This window comes from Barbatula barbatula (genome assembly GCF_947034865.1).
Source record: "Barbatula barbatula genome assembly, chromosome: 13".
Classification (NCBI taxonomy): domain Eukaryota; kingdom Metazoa; phylum Chordata; class Actinopteri; order Cypriniformes; family Nemacheilidae; genus Barbatula; species Barbatula barbatula.
Genome location: NC_136776.1, coordinates 22164919 through 22179436, shown reverse-complemented (window position 1 = coordinate 22179436; position 14518 = coordinate 22164919). Strand labels below are relative to the sequence as shown.

At 38.2% G+C, this 14518-nt stretch overlaps 2 protein-coding genes across 2 annotated transcripts; one reads left to right on the top strand and one right to left on the bottom strand.

Moving 5' to 3' along the window:
• Positions 1-3739: 3739 nt before the first annotated feature.
• On the bottom strand, positions 3740-13750 carry LOC306902273 (uncharacterized protein). The gene is made up of 5 exons (XM_079470695.1): positions 13610-13750; positions 5800-6129; positions 5633-5683; positions 5431-5550; positions 3740-4925 (listed from the first exon to the last, which is right to left on the bottom strand). The coding sequence occupies exons 1-5, from the start codon at positions 13656-13658 to the stop codon at positions 4918-4920; spliced, it is 558 nt and encodes a 185-aa protein (XP_079326821.1). The 5' UTR covers positions 13659-13750; the 3' UTR covers positions 3740-4917.
• Positions 6733-9053, top strand: LOC306902268 (uncharacterized protein). The gene is made up of 4 exons (XM_079470685.1): positions 6733-6810; positions 7016-7330; positions 8074-8376; positions 8776-9053. Exons 1-4 carry the CDS (start codon positions 6768-6770, stop codon positions 8925-8927), a joined length of 813 nt encoding a protein of 270 aa, XP_079326811.1. The 5' UTR covers positions 6733-6767; the 3' UTR covers positions 8928-9053.
• Positions 13751-14518: the final 768 nt, after the last annotated feature.

The following is a 14518-nucleotide window of genomic DNA, read 5'->3' as shown; positions in this document are numbered from 1 at the left end:
AAAGACAGAAAAATGTAAATAAACTTCAAAATCTATCAAACAAAGAACTCTGTACATGCATTCTTGCAAAAACACCTCCATATCATCCCTGAGCTGAAACCGAAATACAAAGGGCTCTTTTGAATCTTCTGTCTGTTCATGGGGTCTGTTGAGGGCTTTTTCCTTCTCATAACTGCTGTAGCCTACTCTTTGCACTGCTCCAGCAGAGCCCCCTCTGAATCCTTATGTCTCGACAAGAGATGACTGCACCACACAATTATCTCAACTATAAAGGTAACATTACCTCACAAACAATACATATAACAGAGGAACCTGGAACAAACACTTTAACACTGTAACAAGATAAACGTCTCGGGTTGGCTGTAACCCTGTTCCCTGAAAAAGCGGGAACGAGATGCTGCGTTTCAAACGCTATGGGAGAACGTCTTTGTTCGACCGGTTGTGAAGCACGTGTGTCAAACACGCCAAAAATTATTTTGGCTTTAAATAACCTCGGCAGGTAATTTGGTTTATTACACCATCACCTGCAGGTTATAAATACGCGTGGCGCGGTTCGATTTAGCCGAGGCACGGGAGACGGAAGCCGCTTCTCCTGTGCACTCGCCGAGCCGCGACGTCCTCGCGTCCGCTTCCGAAGCGTGCCCTGGCACTTCTTCGGATCGGGCAGAGGACGGACGAGGCATCCCTTTCTGCGTGCATAGAGAGCTCCGCCTCGGGGCGATCCTCTCGCGACACAAAAGCGTTAGATGTGCTTCTCGGGGTGGTGACGAATGCAGTCGACCGTCTTAAACCCGACTGGCCGCAGGAAAAAGAGTCCCACAAGCACTCAAAACTAGACGACAGGTATTTGTCGGGTGGCCAAGTGGCCGAGGAGTCGGGCCCTTCCCTTTTTTGAGGATCTACACGCTGAGTTATCTCGGTCATGGTAAAAACCTCATTCCTCTCGTGTTATCGTGCCGTCAACCTCGATTTATTCGACTGTTGTTGACGCGAGACCACGGGGGTACACGATGGTGCCCAGTGTGGAAAAGTGATGCCCCTGGGACATCATCGTCTATGAAAAAGCCCTCTCTCCCCACCAAACTATGCAGGAAAACATCGGCGCTGAAGGCTTTTCAGGAAGCCGGTTTTGCAGGCATACCAGGCTGATTTGCTGCACGACGTGAGCACTGATGGGGTGATTGACAAAACGGTGTACGCAGAATTAAGCCGGGCTACAGATTTGTCCCTCAAGATCCAAAATATTAATAGTTCCGTGTGTTATCATTTTACGTTTTCGTGTGCTCCGTCATCTATTATTCAATTATTTTCCTGTTATATTTTTCTATGATGGTTTGTTTTATGGTATCATATGTTTTTGTTGAAACTAAAAACTTTGTATTAGCACCTGTTGCTCTTTTAGCTTATTTGCTCCCTGAACTCTTAGTAAGTCGCTTTGGATAAAAGCGTCTGCCAAATGACTGAATGTAAATGTATATGAACCAAACTTTTACATGTAGCAATCTGAATTAGACAACTTATTTGTTTAGGAAATAGATGATTTTTGGTTTGTGATAGAAAGACAGTGTTTGTGAACTTTGTTCTCAATGTTCAGCTTTCACTTTCTTTTGTAAAGTACCAGATTCATTTTTGCCTGACAATTCATGATGTCATAGTGTCGGATTGGCTGGAATATAGCACAGACCACATCAGGCGAAAACATTTAAGATGAATATAATATATAAAATATTTCTTTGTCTATTTTCACTTTTATTTGGTTGGTTTTATGGTAAATTATTGCATGTGTGATGTGTTTTAAAATGATATTTTAATATTTACATTAAATAAAAAAGTTGAAAACTGTACTCTATACGTTGCCATCGACGGAGTTTATTTTTCTACTTCTACGGGAACAAAACATACAATCTTCTTTCTTATATACACAATTGGGACCTATTGTATGCATTCAATGATACAATTTTAATCATTTTACTTACACAATACCTATTTTTCTGACAGGATAGTGTTAGTTTGAGTAATCTTATTTGTGATCAGTCAAAGTCAAAACGATGAAATATGTAAACAAATGTAAAAATAGTATTTTATCTTATTTATTTGATATTGATAATGCGAATTTGTCATTGTTGAGTGAGTGTGGTGATCTGCACAACCACCTGACAAAGGCAACTTTCCTGCTTGTCCAGTTGCAGACAGGATTTTTTCTGACCAGTGTATAAATGTATGCGATGCTCACTTTCCTATGCTGAACTTTGGTTAGAATTTCTAACTTGCCTTCAATAAATGTTTACTATTTATTGTTCAAATTACCCATAAAATGTGTTTTAAACATGAATGCAAACGCTGTTGCAGTCTGTCTGAACATTTGTTTGCAGCAAGTCATTCAAACTCCAGCAAAACAAATCTCTTCATTTGTTTCCTTAGATTTACAGTATTTTCAATGTGGTGATTAAATAAAACAATACGCAAAATTAAAACATTATAATCAAGCAAACAAAACATTAAAGGGTAAAACAATGCATTTTAATGCAGTGAAGTCTTGCAAGAGGTGTGTTTTAAAACAGTCACACTTTTGATGCGATTCTAATAGAGATTCACCGATACAACATTTCTGATATCTGCTGATACTGAATCTGAAAACATTTCTAAACTTTATAAATGTTATTAATTCAAAAAATGATCATTAATATTGAACATCAAACTGGTAATGTTTTTATTGATTTATTTTTTGGGATAAATTGCTGTTTTGTATTTTTCAGCTTTTCACTCGATCGTCACGTTTTACACTCATCTAGAGTGTACTGGGCAGGATTTCTTTGCTTTAACTGAAGTGGATGGCCAAAAGGTTTTTACAATGACAGTAAAATGAAGAAACTGACACACAAGCAGGAATGGGTGAAGAAGCTTATGTCTGACGAACGCTGGAAAACCAAAAACAAAAGAGAGAAAAAATGCACGAGATATGTGAAAAAAACATCCAAAGAGTCACCTTGATGGACAACAAGGGTCCGTGACCGTGCGTGTACCTTCGGATAATTCGTTTTTTCAAAACGGAAAAACGAATAAACCGATAATTTTTTACATATTCCGTCGTATTCATGAGCATAAAAAAACAAACCCAAAACAAAATTTTGGTTTGTTTTCCTCAATATTTGTTTAAATGCCAAAAATAAATACACAATAAAAAATAAATAAAAAATAAAGTATTTTTATGAAGAAGCGCGTTTCAGTCCACCGGAAGTCCAGCTGCGCTGCCTCTGGTGTTCAGTGGTGGTATAGCACATAAGGGGCATGTTTAGCGCAAGACCGGCATCTTTAATAACATAAATCAGTTATAGTGGCGTACGCCAACCATATGTAAATATGTAGATTACTTCTGTGCTATGTAGCAGTGTGCACTTACCGAAAAAAGGGACCAGACGCACCCGTTTAAATTCATCCTGAGAGTTCGTTTTGCACTATATAGCCTACAACTCTAGTGCGTTTATAAAGATAAGCTGTAAAAAATAATAGTTGATTAAAAACCTGTAGGTACTTTCATTGCATATTACATTCTATAGGCTCAAACAACTCCATTGAAACAAAACCCAATTGAAACATTATAATTTCCATGTAAATACATTGTTTTCTATTGTGTTTTGGTCAGTGTTCAATAGTTTTTTATTTTTAATAAATTGTAGTTGTGAGTGGTCTTTCATATAGTAATATAAGAAATCACATCTTGCAGACTATCTATTATAAAAACTATTTCTTCACTACGTTCTTTTATCATAGGACACGACAGGTTAACCACATACACATAGCCTACCTGAATATGAATGAATGAAAAGGCCTAGGCCTACATTTTATTGTCAAAGCAAACCTGTTCCAGCCAGTTCAAAGCAAACAACACAATTCTTAAAGCACCTTTAATTCAAAACACAAGACATTTAAATAGATACTTGGATATTACTAAAGTCATTAAACATGTTTATTAGATAGGATGACCCAATTATTTTGCCAAAGTCTGTTCCTTTAAGTGCATCTTATATCGAGACTGTAGTAGAGTAATGAGGCCACCTACTGGACAGTGTGACTTTGACATAATGTTATCTTTACTTTGTTTAAAGAGCTTTAACATATGAAGAAAAACAAAAATCTAAATGAAATGAATAGACATAAATGAATAAACTGAGAATGGATCAAATAAATGGATGTTGTAGTTACAGTAAAAATGTCATTTATGTTTTTTTTGCTGCCAACTGCTGTAATATATTTAACTATATAAATGTACATTTTACATGCAAAATTGTATCGGTTAGCTCTTCCCTTCATTTATTCCCCCGACATAATAAACAAAGGTTGTGTTTACAGTAATGCAGTCATGCAAGTGCGTGTGTAGGCCTACAACTCATAGGCTACAGCAGATTACACAACTTTAATACAAACCTTATTTAAGGCAACAATCGTTTTAACAGTGTAAACAACATGATCATAATATAATAATATTTGTAAAAAGTGTATACTATGATAATAAGTCATCCTGTAGTTACAGTACACTTGAGCACTTCATAAATAAATTGTAAGAGTCTTCGTCTAAAGCACACGTGTTCAAGTCCATTTGTACATTTTTTCACCCGTCTGAAAATCACCATAAAGCTGAACGTGGATTACAATCTCGGATCTGTCCGGTGATCAAACCGGTCGACTTAGGTCTGGTGGGTGTAGCCGCTACCGTAGCGGGGGTCCGATCCAAGGACATCATGTATAGATAAAAAAGTGTGCTTCACAGATGAATGTCTTAATCCCAGACATTATGGAGGTCACTGCTGTATAGGTTCATAGTGTATTCAGCATTGCTCTACCAGTTAAGCTACAGGAACACAGCACTCATTTGAAACTCCATCTGAAGCTGCTAGTGGCACAGAAACCCCATTGCCGTCAGGTTCCTGTAAGAAAACACAAAACCAGTCACAGAGAGGAACAAGAAAGTAACTGGTAATGCAAATATGTTAATATAGAGCATCATTTAAAGATGCAGATAAATAAATGGATCCGCTGCTTATTTACTTCATTCTGCTGTATATTTTAGAAACCATCCGTTTTTTTTATAATCTGTCTGTATTGTGCAGGTTGTGTTTCTTTGCCGTTCTAAAACTTGATTAACTTACTTAAACACATAAATACAGTGGCATACCATATTTTTGTTGTTAATAAGTTTCATCACTGTTTCCTCAACTGTAAAATAAAAAGTTGTGATAAAACTATAAATAAAAGTCACAAGAGATAATTTTTCTTGTTTTTCCAGTTGGTGGGGAAACTTAAATCAACGAAACACATTTGAAGTGAGCTCTTTTAAGGATACTTCTAGTGTCTTAACAGGAGTTTAAAGAAGAAAACTGTAGGTTTGTAGGTGTCATAAGCATGATTTGGCATCTTTACTGTAACACTCACCCTGTCCCGCTGCGGGTTTATTGCACCGAGAGGCAATGACAGCTACTGCTACTGCTATGATCACAAATGCTGCAGTGATCATCATTACTTTATAGTCCACATCACTCCTGACAGGCCCACCTATACATCACAAAACAAGATTTGTGTAAGTAAATGCAAATCTAGTTTGGTTTAGTAAGCCACATTAAACACAACAACACACATTTTGAGGGTGAAGAACAGTCTCTGTTGATGACAGGAACGGGCCGATGAGCTAGAAAACATGAAAGAAAATACAATATAAATGCTTAGAAGCAAGCAGGGAACATGTTAGTCCATACTAACATCAATGAATGTTAAGACGTGGCCAAACGTATCCACTGTACTCACAGACAACGACACTGAATCTTTTGTTTAAGGTTCTATGTTGGTTGATCATCTCTAGTAAATAGAGTGTGGAGTGTGCGGTACTGATGTTTGCGATGGTGAGAGATCCAGTCTGACTGTCCAGCTTCACTTTATCTCTGAATCTTCCAATATCACATACGCGGCTTATATTGTAACGGTTATATACTTCAGCAAGAAGAGTCTCCACCGAATTGTTTTTTAGCCTCCACAATACGTGATCGTCTCCCTGTATTTGAGTAAGATTGGTGTGTAGCGTGACAGAATCTCCCTCCATTGCTGAGATCGTCTGGTCTTCTTCAGCAGCAAACACACCTGAAACACGATAAGAACATGTTTTAATATGCCGCATTATAGCCTTAATAGCCAAGAGATGCATGATCTGACAGCTAATGTGTTTCCAAACAGAGGTTTACAATACTCTGCCATAATATGCAAGTTGCTCTTGTACTGATTTCACAAAAAATATATATTGTTATAATATAAGAGTGAACAGACGTCCTGAGCATCCTCAGCAAAAGAGTACGACACATGAACGTCACATTCAGCGCCACCCACAACATTACTAAACCAGACGGAAGTGGTGACAGCCTGTCAAGTGAAAACAGGTTTGTCCACTACAAAACTGAACATGTTTAAGAAGATCAAATTATAAATCTACTGATTAAAATTAAAAAAAAAAATTAAATATTGTGTGTGCGTGCGTGCGTGCGTATATATATATATATACACAAATTACTTGGAGAAATACTGCAATAGAGGGATGTTAACATTTGTTTTACACTCTAAATAAAACATGATCTTTATAAACTTTTTTAGTGTGTCAACGTTTGTTGAAATAACACACAGTGGAGTGTACGAGCCCCGTCTCACAATGGAAAAAAAATACGCCCACATTTACTCAGAATCTGACACTAAGCTCACCACAACTCAACCTGTCGGTCTGTCAAGAGATGTCTCGGTGTCGTTTCATCCTGATTTTAATCTTGATGTGTGGTAAGATTTCTATTATCATTTAAACTACCACCAATGAAAAGATTAGTTACGAATAAGTAAAGCTGTGATAATGATAATTGTTAACTTATTTATCAAATGACACACATTAGCAAAGTGAAAACTAACACCATTTCCTGAACTGAGACACTTCCTCCATGTACACCGACAAACTTTCACTGCTGTAAAACTTTTATAAATGTTTCAGGTGTTGATGGAGATGAAGTGAAGTCAGTGACGGAGGGAGATTCTGTCACACTGTCCACTGATGTTACTGATACACTGACAGATGACCAAATACTGTGGAGGTTTGGACCTAAAAATGCTCGCATTGCCGAGATCTATCAACAGAATCTCCCAATATATGATCATATTGAGGGTTTCAAAGACAGACTGAAGCTGGACGGTCAAACTGGATCTCTGACCATCACAAATATCTGCATCGCAGACTCTGGAGTTTACAAACTGACCATCATCAGAAGTAGCGGAACCCTGTACAAGACATTCACAGTTTCCGTCAATTGTGAGTAAATTTATCCTGACAAATATTAATCGATGCGACCGCTCAGCTGAAAGTTTTATACTGTAGGTGTTTCAATGTTATCATAACGTATTCATAGTCGATAGAACAGTAATGAAATGGCACAAAGATGAAAAACAATCGGGACTGTTAGAATAGCAGATTCTCTTTTTCAAACCCTCCAGCGCCTCCAACAGTTTGAAGTTAAGTTTTTTTTTTTTTTTTTTAATTGTAGGTCATATGTGAGCATATATGCGAGTTCCTTTGGAAACCAAAACAAACGCGCAAGATCTTTGCTTCTGATAGTGACACATCCCTTGTGTGAACGATATGACAAATAAAGATCATTTTGGATGTTTCATTACCAATTGGAGCATTGGGATCGCTAGATGAGGGCTTAATGTCCTTAATTTTATGAAAACCTTAAAATAGACCAAAATCTAGATTTTCTTTCACTTTTGCCAGGAGCTCAAAATAATTCCTACTTATTAAGCACGAGTCACATGTATAGTTTGCCTTGCTTAAACTAGTCATAGATGTGCAGAAAATATCTCTTTTTGTCTTTGGTCAGCTCGACCCCATATCTACTGCTTGCAGCTATATTATTTGTTATTTTTATATGTCGGCTTTGTTTGCTATTCTTTTAGTACCGTTAAAGCGGCCTGTTATGCATAACATGGTGTTTGCTCATATATGTTACATAACCAGTCAACCAATCAATGTGTGTGTATTCCCTGTATTTTCAGCTCGTCTGCCTGTTCCTGTCATCATCAAAGACTCTTCTCAATGTTCTTCAACATCAGAAAGATCTTCAGCGTCAAAATGTGTGTTGTTGTGTTCAGTGATGAATGTGACACGTGTGAGTCTCTCCTGGTACAAAGGAAACAGTTTATTGTCCAGCATCATTGTGTCTGATCTCAACATCAGACTCTCTCTTCCTCTGGAGGTGGAATATCAGGATACAAACACATACAGATGTGTGGTCAACAATACCATCACCAACCAGACACAACATCTGGACATCAATGATGTCTGTCAGACGTGTTCAGGTGTGTTAAAACTTTAAGCACACATTCACGAGTTCGCCCCCGCAAATTCTGGCTGCAGGTTATTAGGATTTATGCGTATTTGGCGTACTGTCCGGGGAGAGGGCTCTGAGCGCCTATCCCCCCCGGCTGCCAGAGAAAGGGGCGGAAAAGGGGAGCGGAGTCGGGGTGGTGGTGGGTTTGCGAAATCGGACGAGAGGATTGAGGTGAGGAGCTCTCTATATTTATATGTGTTCAGATGACGCTGGTTGGATAATTAGTCTGATTAGCGATTATGTGCTCGGCGTGCAGTAATTTGCCAGGGCTACTCCCGAACTTTGTTTATTAAACATCATTTAATGATATAAAAAAGACTAAAATAGAAAACGGGAAATCCGTCTGACCATATTCTCTTATTTTCAGGCCCTATCCAGTGCTCTGGTTTTACTGAAGCTGTCATTCGATTGGTTGTTTTTGCTCTGATGGGTGTGGCTACCGTTGCAGTATTAGTTGATCACTTGAGATACATCAGAGAGCTGAATAGGAAAGAACAGACACCATCCGCCCAGCAGTGAAAATATTAATAAAAAATGCACGGAAATAATTTTGGCATTATGTGTGTCTGTTCTTTATGAAGCAGGTCTTATTTGTGTGTCTAGGTTAATAACAACACAGATATGACAGCACTGTCAATTTCAAACATCTTACAGAAAGTAGGGCTGCTCGATTGTGTCACAAAAAAAGTGCATCAGCAAAAGCACTCGAAGCATCGTATGCTGTTGTCTTTACTTTTGGCGAAAGCTAAAAACACATTTAACCTGTCTGAGGAATTGATCATTCAAGGCAAGATCAAAACTGTGTCAAACTGTACCGCATTAACAAGATGGGGACTGATATTGTTGAGCAACTGGGTGGTTAAATTCAGGGCTGGGGAATCATTTTCACTTTCACAATTGTATGAATGTCAGTGGACAGGCGCAATTGGTTGCGAGATATGTGGATACCAGCACCCTTCGAACACATACTTTTTTGCAAAACACTGGAGGGGAGAACAACCGGAAAGGTTATTTTCAACATTGTTGATTCGTTTTTATCAGAACATGAAATGAGCAGCAACAATGTTGAATGATGCTGTCAAGGCAATAAACTTCATAAAGCGTCCACTGAATGCACGTCTGTTTCGGAGATTGTGTGATGGGATCTGAACGACACACCGACCTCCTTTTACACACCGAAGTCTGCCGGCTTTCGAGAGGAAAACTTCTGCACAGGCTCGAGTTGCGAAACGAGGCGTGTTGCTTTTTGTCAGACAATGCGTCCCCTGTTGCCACTTTGTTTAAGGATTGTCAAACTAGCGTATCTGAACGAGTTGAATATCAGTCTGCAAGGCAGGGACACCACGATTCTAATACTTTGTGACCGGTGGTTTTCTCAAGAATGCAGAGCTGTGGTAGAGAATGGGTGCCGAGGGCGACTTTAGCGGTTTTCATAAGTTTGAGAGCTTCCTCGTAAGTGATAAATACTAAAGGAACAATCTAATTCAGAAGAGCGCACATATGGAAAGCCGTTTGGGTCATATTTCGCCATCAACCAGACGCCTGGTGTTCAGATGACGCCTGCTTTTACGGCGTTTAAGACGTACAGACGCCGTAAATTACGGCGTTTGCGCCTTAGAAACGTCGTTAATAACGGCGTTTTAAATGCAATGCGAAACGCCGTTCATTTCGCCGTTAGAACTTCCATATTACGCCGTAAATTACGGCGCTTCCGTGTAACAAAGACGCCGTAAAAAGCGGCGTTTTTTATAATATTAAAATCAGCCCCGCCTTTTCTACACAGTCCAGCCCCTCCAATGAACACAAATACATGTGTAGTAGAATGTCGATCTGAATAAGTGTTCCTGTTTTTAACTTTATTGCGAATAATGCTTAGACTTTCATCATGTGATATTTTTCCATTGGGCGCGTTTATCCTCCTTTTCGTTTATCATATGTGTACGAGCGGCAGACTTTTGAACGAGCACGTTCGTGACACTTTGTGCGTTTATCTGACTTCGAGCTCGTCGTTTTTATCGTCCACGGTGGCGTAGTGGACTGCGTGCGCAGCAGCGGAACTTCATCACTTTTAACGATTGGTGTTCGACTCCGCGGTCCGACCATATTCTTCATTCCTTTTGAATTGTTCTATTGAGTCGTGTTTTTAAATGTTGGAACACTACCTGTTGCTGGCAACTTATTAAATGACAAGAAACGCTTATTACAAGCCAACGGTCTAAGGCCTTTACACATGCAATAGCTGCGGGCTAAGTCTGCTACTGTGGCTGTTGTCAGTATGTTTTTATTGATTCAAATTTTTCCCATCTACGAACCCGTTTGTATTTCCATTTACCTATAGACTGCACATGCTGCATGCATTCAGTATAAACCTCTATAAGATTTTGACGATCAAAAATCTTAAAATGGAGGAGACTGTTCACATACAGAAACAGTAAGGGAAATGCTGACCAAAAAATATTGTTGCGTTATTATTATATAGCAATTTTTAAAGGAAAATATAGGCCTGTTTTATAACTTACTTATTGGTAAAGACATAACAATCAGCAAAGGTGCAATAACGAAAGTTGCAGGCATCTTAAGCTAAATTGTCAAACAATAAAAGCCAATTAAATAAATAAAAAAATAATTAATTAAATGAAAAATAATGTACACACAGTCGCCTAACTGGGCAGAACGTAAAAGGTATGCAACACAAAAGCACTGGATATTTAGGTTATTATATGCTCCATCCACATCGAGCTGAGTTTCTTTATTGAAAAAATACGTGCTTTGACGAGTAAAATAAATCATATCTAAATTCAAGTTTGTTTCTCATTCTCAGCCTGTTGATGCCGGCTGCGGAGAAACGCGCTCTTTGAGGCGCGCAGCTCCCTACATAAATACTGCCTTTCTTTAGAAGTTGCTAAGCTATCATGTTTGTTAAATCGTTTTGTATTTTGGGATGGCTATTTTGACGAGGCCGCGTTCACTTATCTTAGTTTTAGTGTGGGACTTATGCATAACTGCATTATGTAAGTGATTTTTTATTTATTTTTACGAATAATATATAACTCCCTTAACTCTTATTTGCTTAACCAAATTATTTAGCCTTAATTATGCGTGCGTGTTGTTCTTTTATTATATTTATATAGGCTATTATATAATTTAAAGTAATGCATTAATATAATCAATTTATAAATGATTGCAAAATTAAGATGTGTTCTTCCAGAACTGTATACTGTACATTATAAAATAACCCAACAGACTACTCAGATCATTAGAATCAAGTCAGTTAGAGATAACAAAAGTTGACTCAAAACAAGGTTCGTCAGCGAAACTATGCCACCTGAAGCTGCAGGCATCAGATGCTCTTCAATATGAGCTACTTTTACATCCAGATTAAAAACACAATTAGTCGTTCATTTGTCTTCCTTTTCCTTCCGTTGCACATTTGATTTCCTATTTATTGTTATTTTCTATTCTTAAGTATGTGTGATTTAAAAGAATTAACGCTTTTTGAAGATCTCTTTTGCATTATGTATCCTTCTTTTTTTCTAATTTCTATATAAATCACCATTAACTGTTTGAAATGTGCTATATAAATAAACTTGCATTGCCTGTATGTATGTAAATCATTAAATGGACGCCAATTGACAACAAGCCTACCCCAATTCTAAATGTACTGCAAACTATTAATTTGATTGAAAATAGATGCCCTTACGATCTGATGTGAGATGTGCAAAAAGAGGCAAAGTATTCGACTCTTACGCGCCACCCCACTAGAATGAATGCGCAAACAAAGTCGTTTTTCATCGTGACTTTAGTCAACATGGCAGGCTCGATCCCTAACATTACCAGTTACGCAGCATTTGTTAAACTCAGCGCCGCCGCTCCCACCAGGCGCATCTGTGCGTAGGGGGACCAAAAATAGCCTAATATTTTTTTTTATCTAATGTTATTTCATTAGGATATAGAAAAATCATAATGGAATTATGCTTAGGGCACCAAAATGGCTAGCAGCGGCACCGGTATTTCTTGTACAAAGGAATTGTTAAGCAACTTAAAGTATTTAGCATTACAATGACTGATCGCCGTTTCAATGTAATATTTACATTGAAACGGCGCTTCAGAGCCGCAAATACCAGGACAGTCAGCACCACACCATCATACACGAGCTTGAAGTTTAGAAGTTAACTTTGTTCTTGGCGTGAAAGGTAAAAAACTATCAAAATGTGAATGCAGTTATTAAAGTTACAGTGCAGTAGATTCTGATTCAGGCAAGATATACATACACACACTGCATCCTTTGCACTACAGAACTGTGTACTGGTACTGCATTAACTCATCTACTGCACTGTAACTTTAATAACTGCATCTATTAACTTTATGAGACAATGCTTTGTCTTTGAGATTAAAACGCTTTATCAATTTGGGATTTTCATTAGTTGTCAGTTATAATCATCACAATTAAAATAAATAAACATTTGAAATATATCAGTCTGCGTGTAATGAATTAATATCATTTCCAAGTTTCACTTTTTTAATGGAAATAGTGAAATGCATCAACTTTTTGATGATATTCTAATGATATGACCAGCACCTATGGTTTCCGTAAGCCTGCCATCTAGTGGTAGTTTTTATTTTCTGCACGGTTGCGCGTGGATCTGCAGTTGCGTGTGTGTGGATTGTCCAATGCAAAACCGCGTAAAGAAAGTCTCAAAATCCAAATGAACCGAACAGGATGTATGAACGCGCGTCACAGGATCCACAAATGCACAACTTCTCATTGGTATGCGCAAAATCAATATACATGAACACAAAATAAAACATTGCGATCACAAATCTGCCTCTATTTGTACACATCGCTTCGTGTTTATTCAAATCTAAATTTCACAGAATCAATTCATAAGGCATTTGTTTGTGAATCGTAAAATACAAATGAAACGTGTATCACGTTCACGGATGACTGTGCGTGCATTTGTTAATCATTTTGAGTCGAAATTCATCCCATATAATATTAACCCAACCACTAACCAATGAGAAGCGTAGGGAGCGGAGCTACACATTTAGTCAGGACCTTCTCTGCGGCGCGGCGCGTTTCCCCACGAGCTATTAAACTTGACGCGCACACGCAGACTGTTGTAATGCTCGTTTATACTGGAGTCGGCTCTACATCTTTGTTTAAATGGAAACTATAACCAGTGTACAAAAAGTTTTCTTACCTTGTACAGTCATTTGTAATAGCGTCACGCATAGTGGTAGCAGTGACATCGTGATATCTCTACAATGTAAGACAAACTTCTCCACGTAGTTTTGGCAGACTTGATGTAGGCTACTCTTGATGATGTAAGAGTCGCTGAACACTGACTGCCGTAGACAAACGTTTAGAGCATTTTATATTGTCAAGGGTGGGTGTGGTATTCTACGCTCCGATTGGTTGCCACCGAAAGCGTCATATCCTTTTAATTGCGTAACAGCGCAGTTGTGATTTGTTTGGAGCTCCTCCTCCTCCGAAATGTACAGAGAGTAGAGAAGGGGCTTGTTTGAGATTAGCAAAATCTGCGCAGAACAGTAAGTGCACACTTAACCAGTAATATAGTAAATTATATGAGGTGCAATTTCAGGATACAAACACATACACTGTGTGATGAACAATACCGTCTCAAACCGCACACAACATCTCAACATCTATGATGTCTGTCAGGAGTTTGGATTTGTTACTAAAGTGGCATTTTAGTTTTACTGTGAATTTCGTGTAGAGACATGGTGCAGAAACATTGGAACAGGCCCTACTTATGTCATAGTAAGAAACTGCAGTACAGGTACTAACACATTGATTTGAAACCACATGACTGTTTTTATAATTTTTGGTGTTTGATGTATAATTTTTGGTGTATAATTTTTGTCAGGAGTTTGGATTTGTTACTAAAGTGGCATTTTAGTTTTACTGTGAATTTCGTGTAGAGACATGGTGCAGAAACATTGGAACAGGCCCTACTTATGTCATAGTAAGAAACTGCAGTACAGGTACTAACACATTGATTTGAAACCACATGACTGTTTTTATAATTTTTGGTGGTCAGGGGGCCCCAAGCAGCCGCTTAGTTCGCTTATGCCTCGGGCCGGCCCTG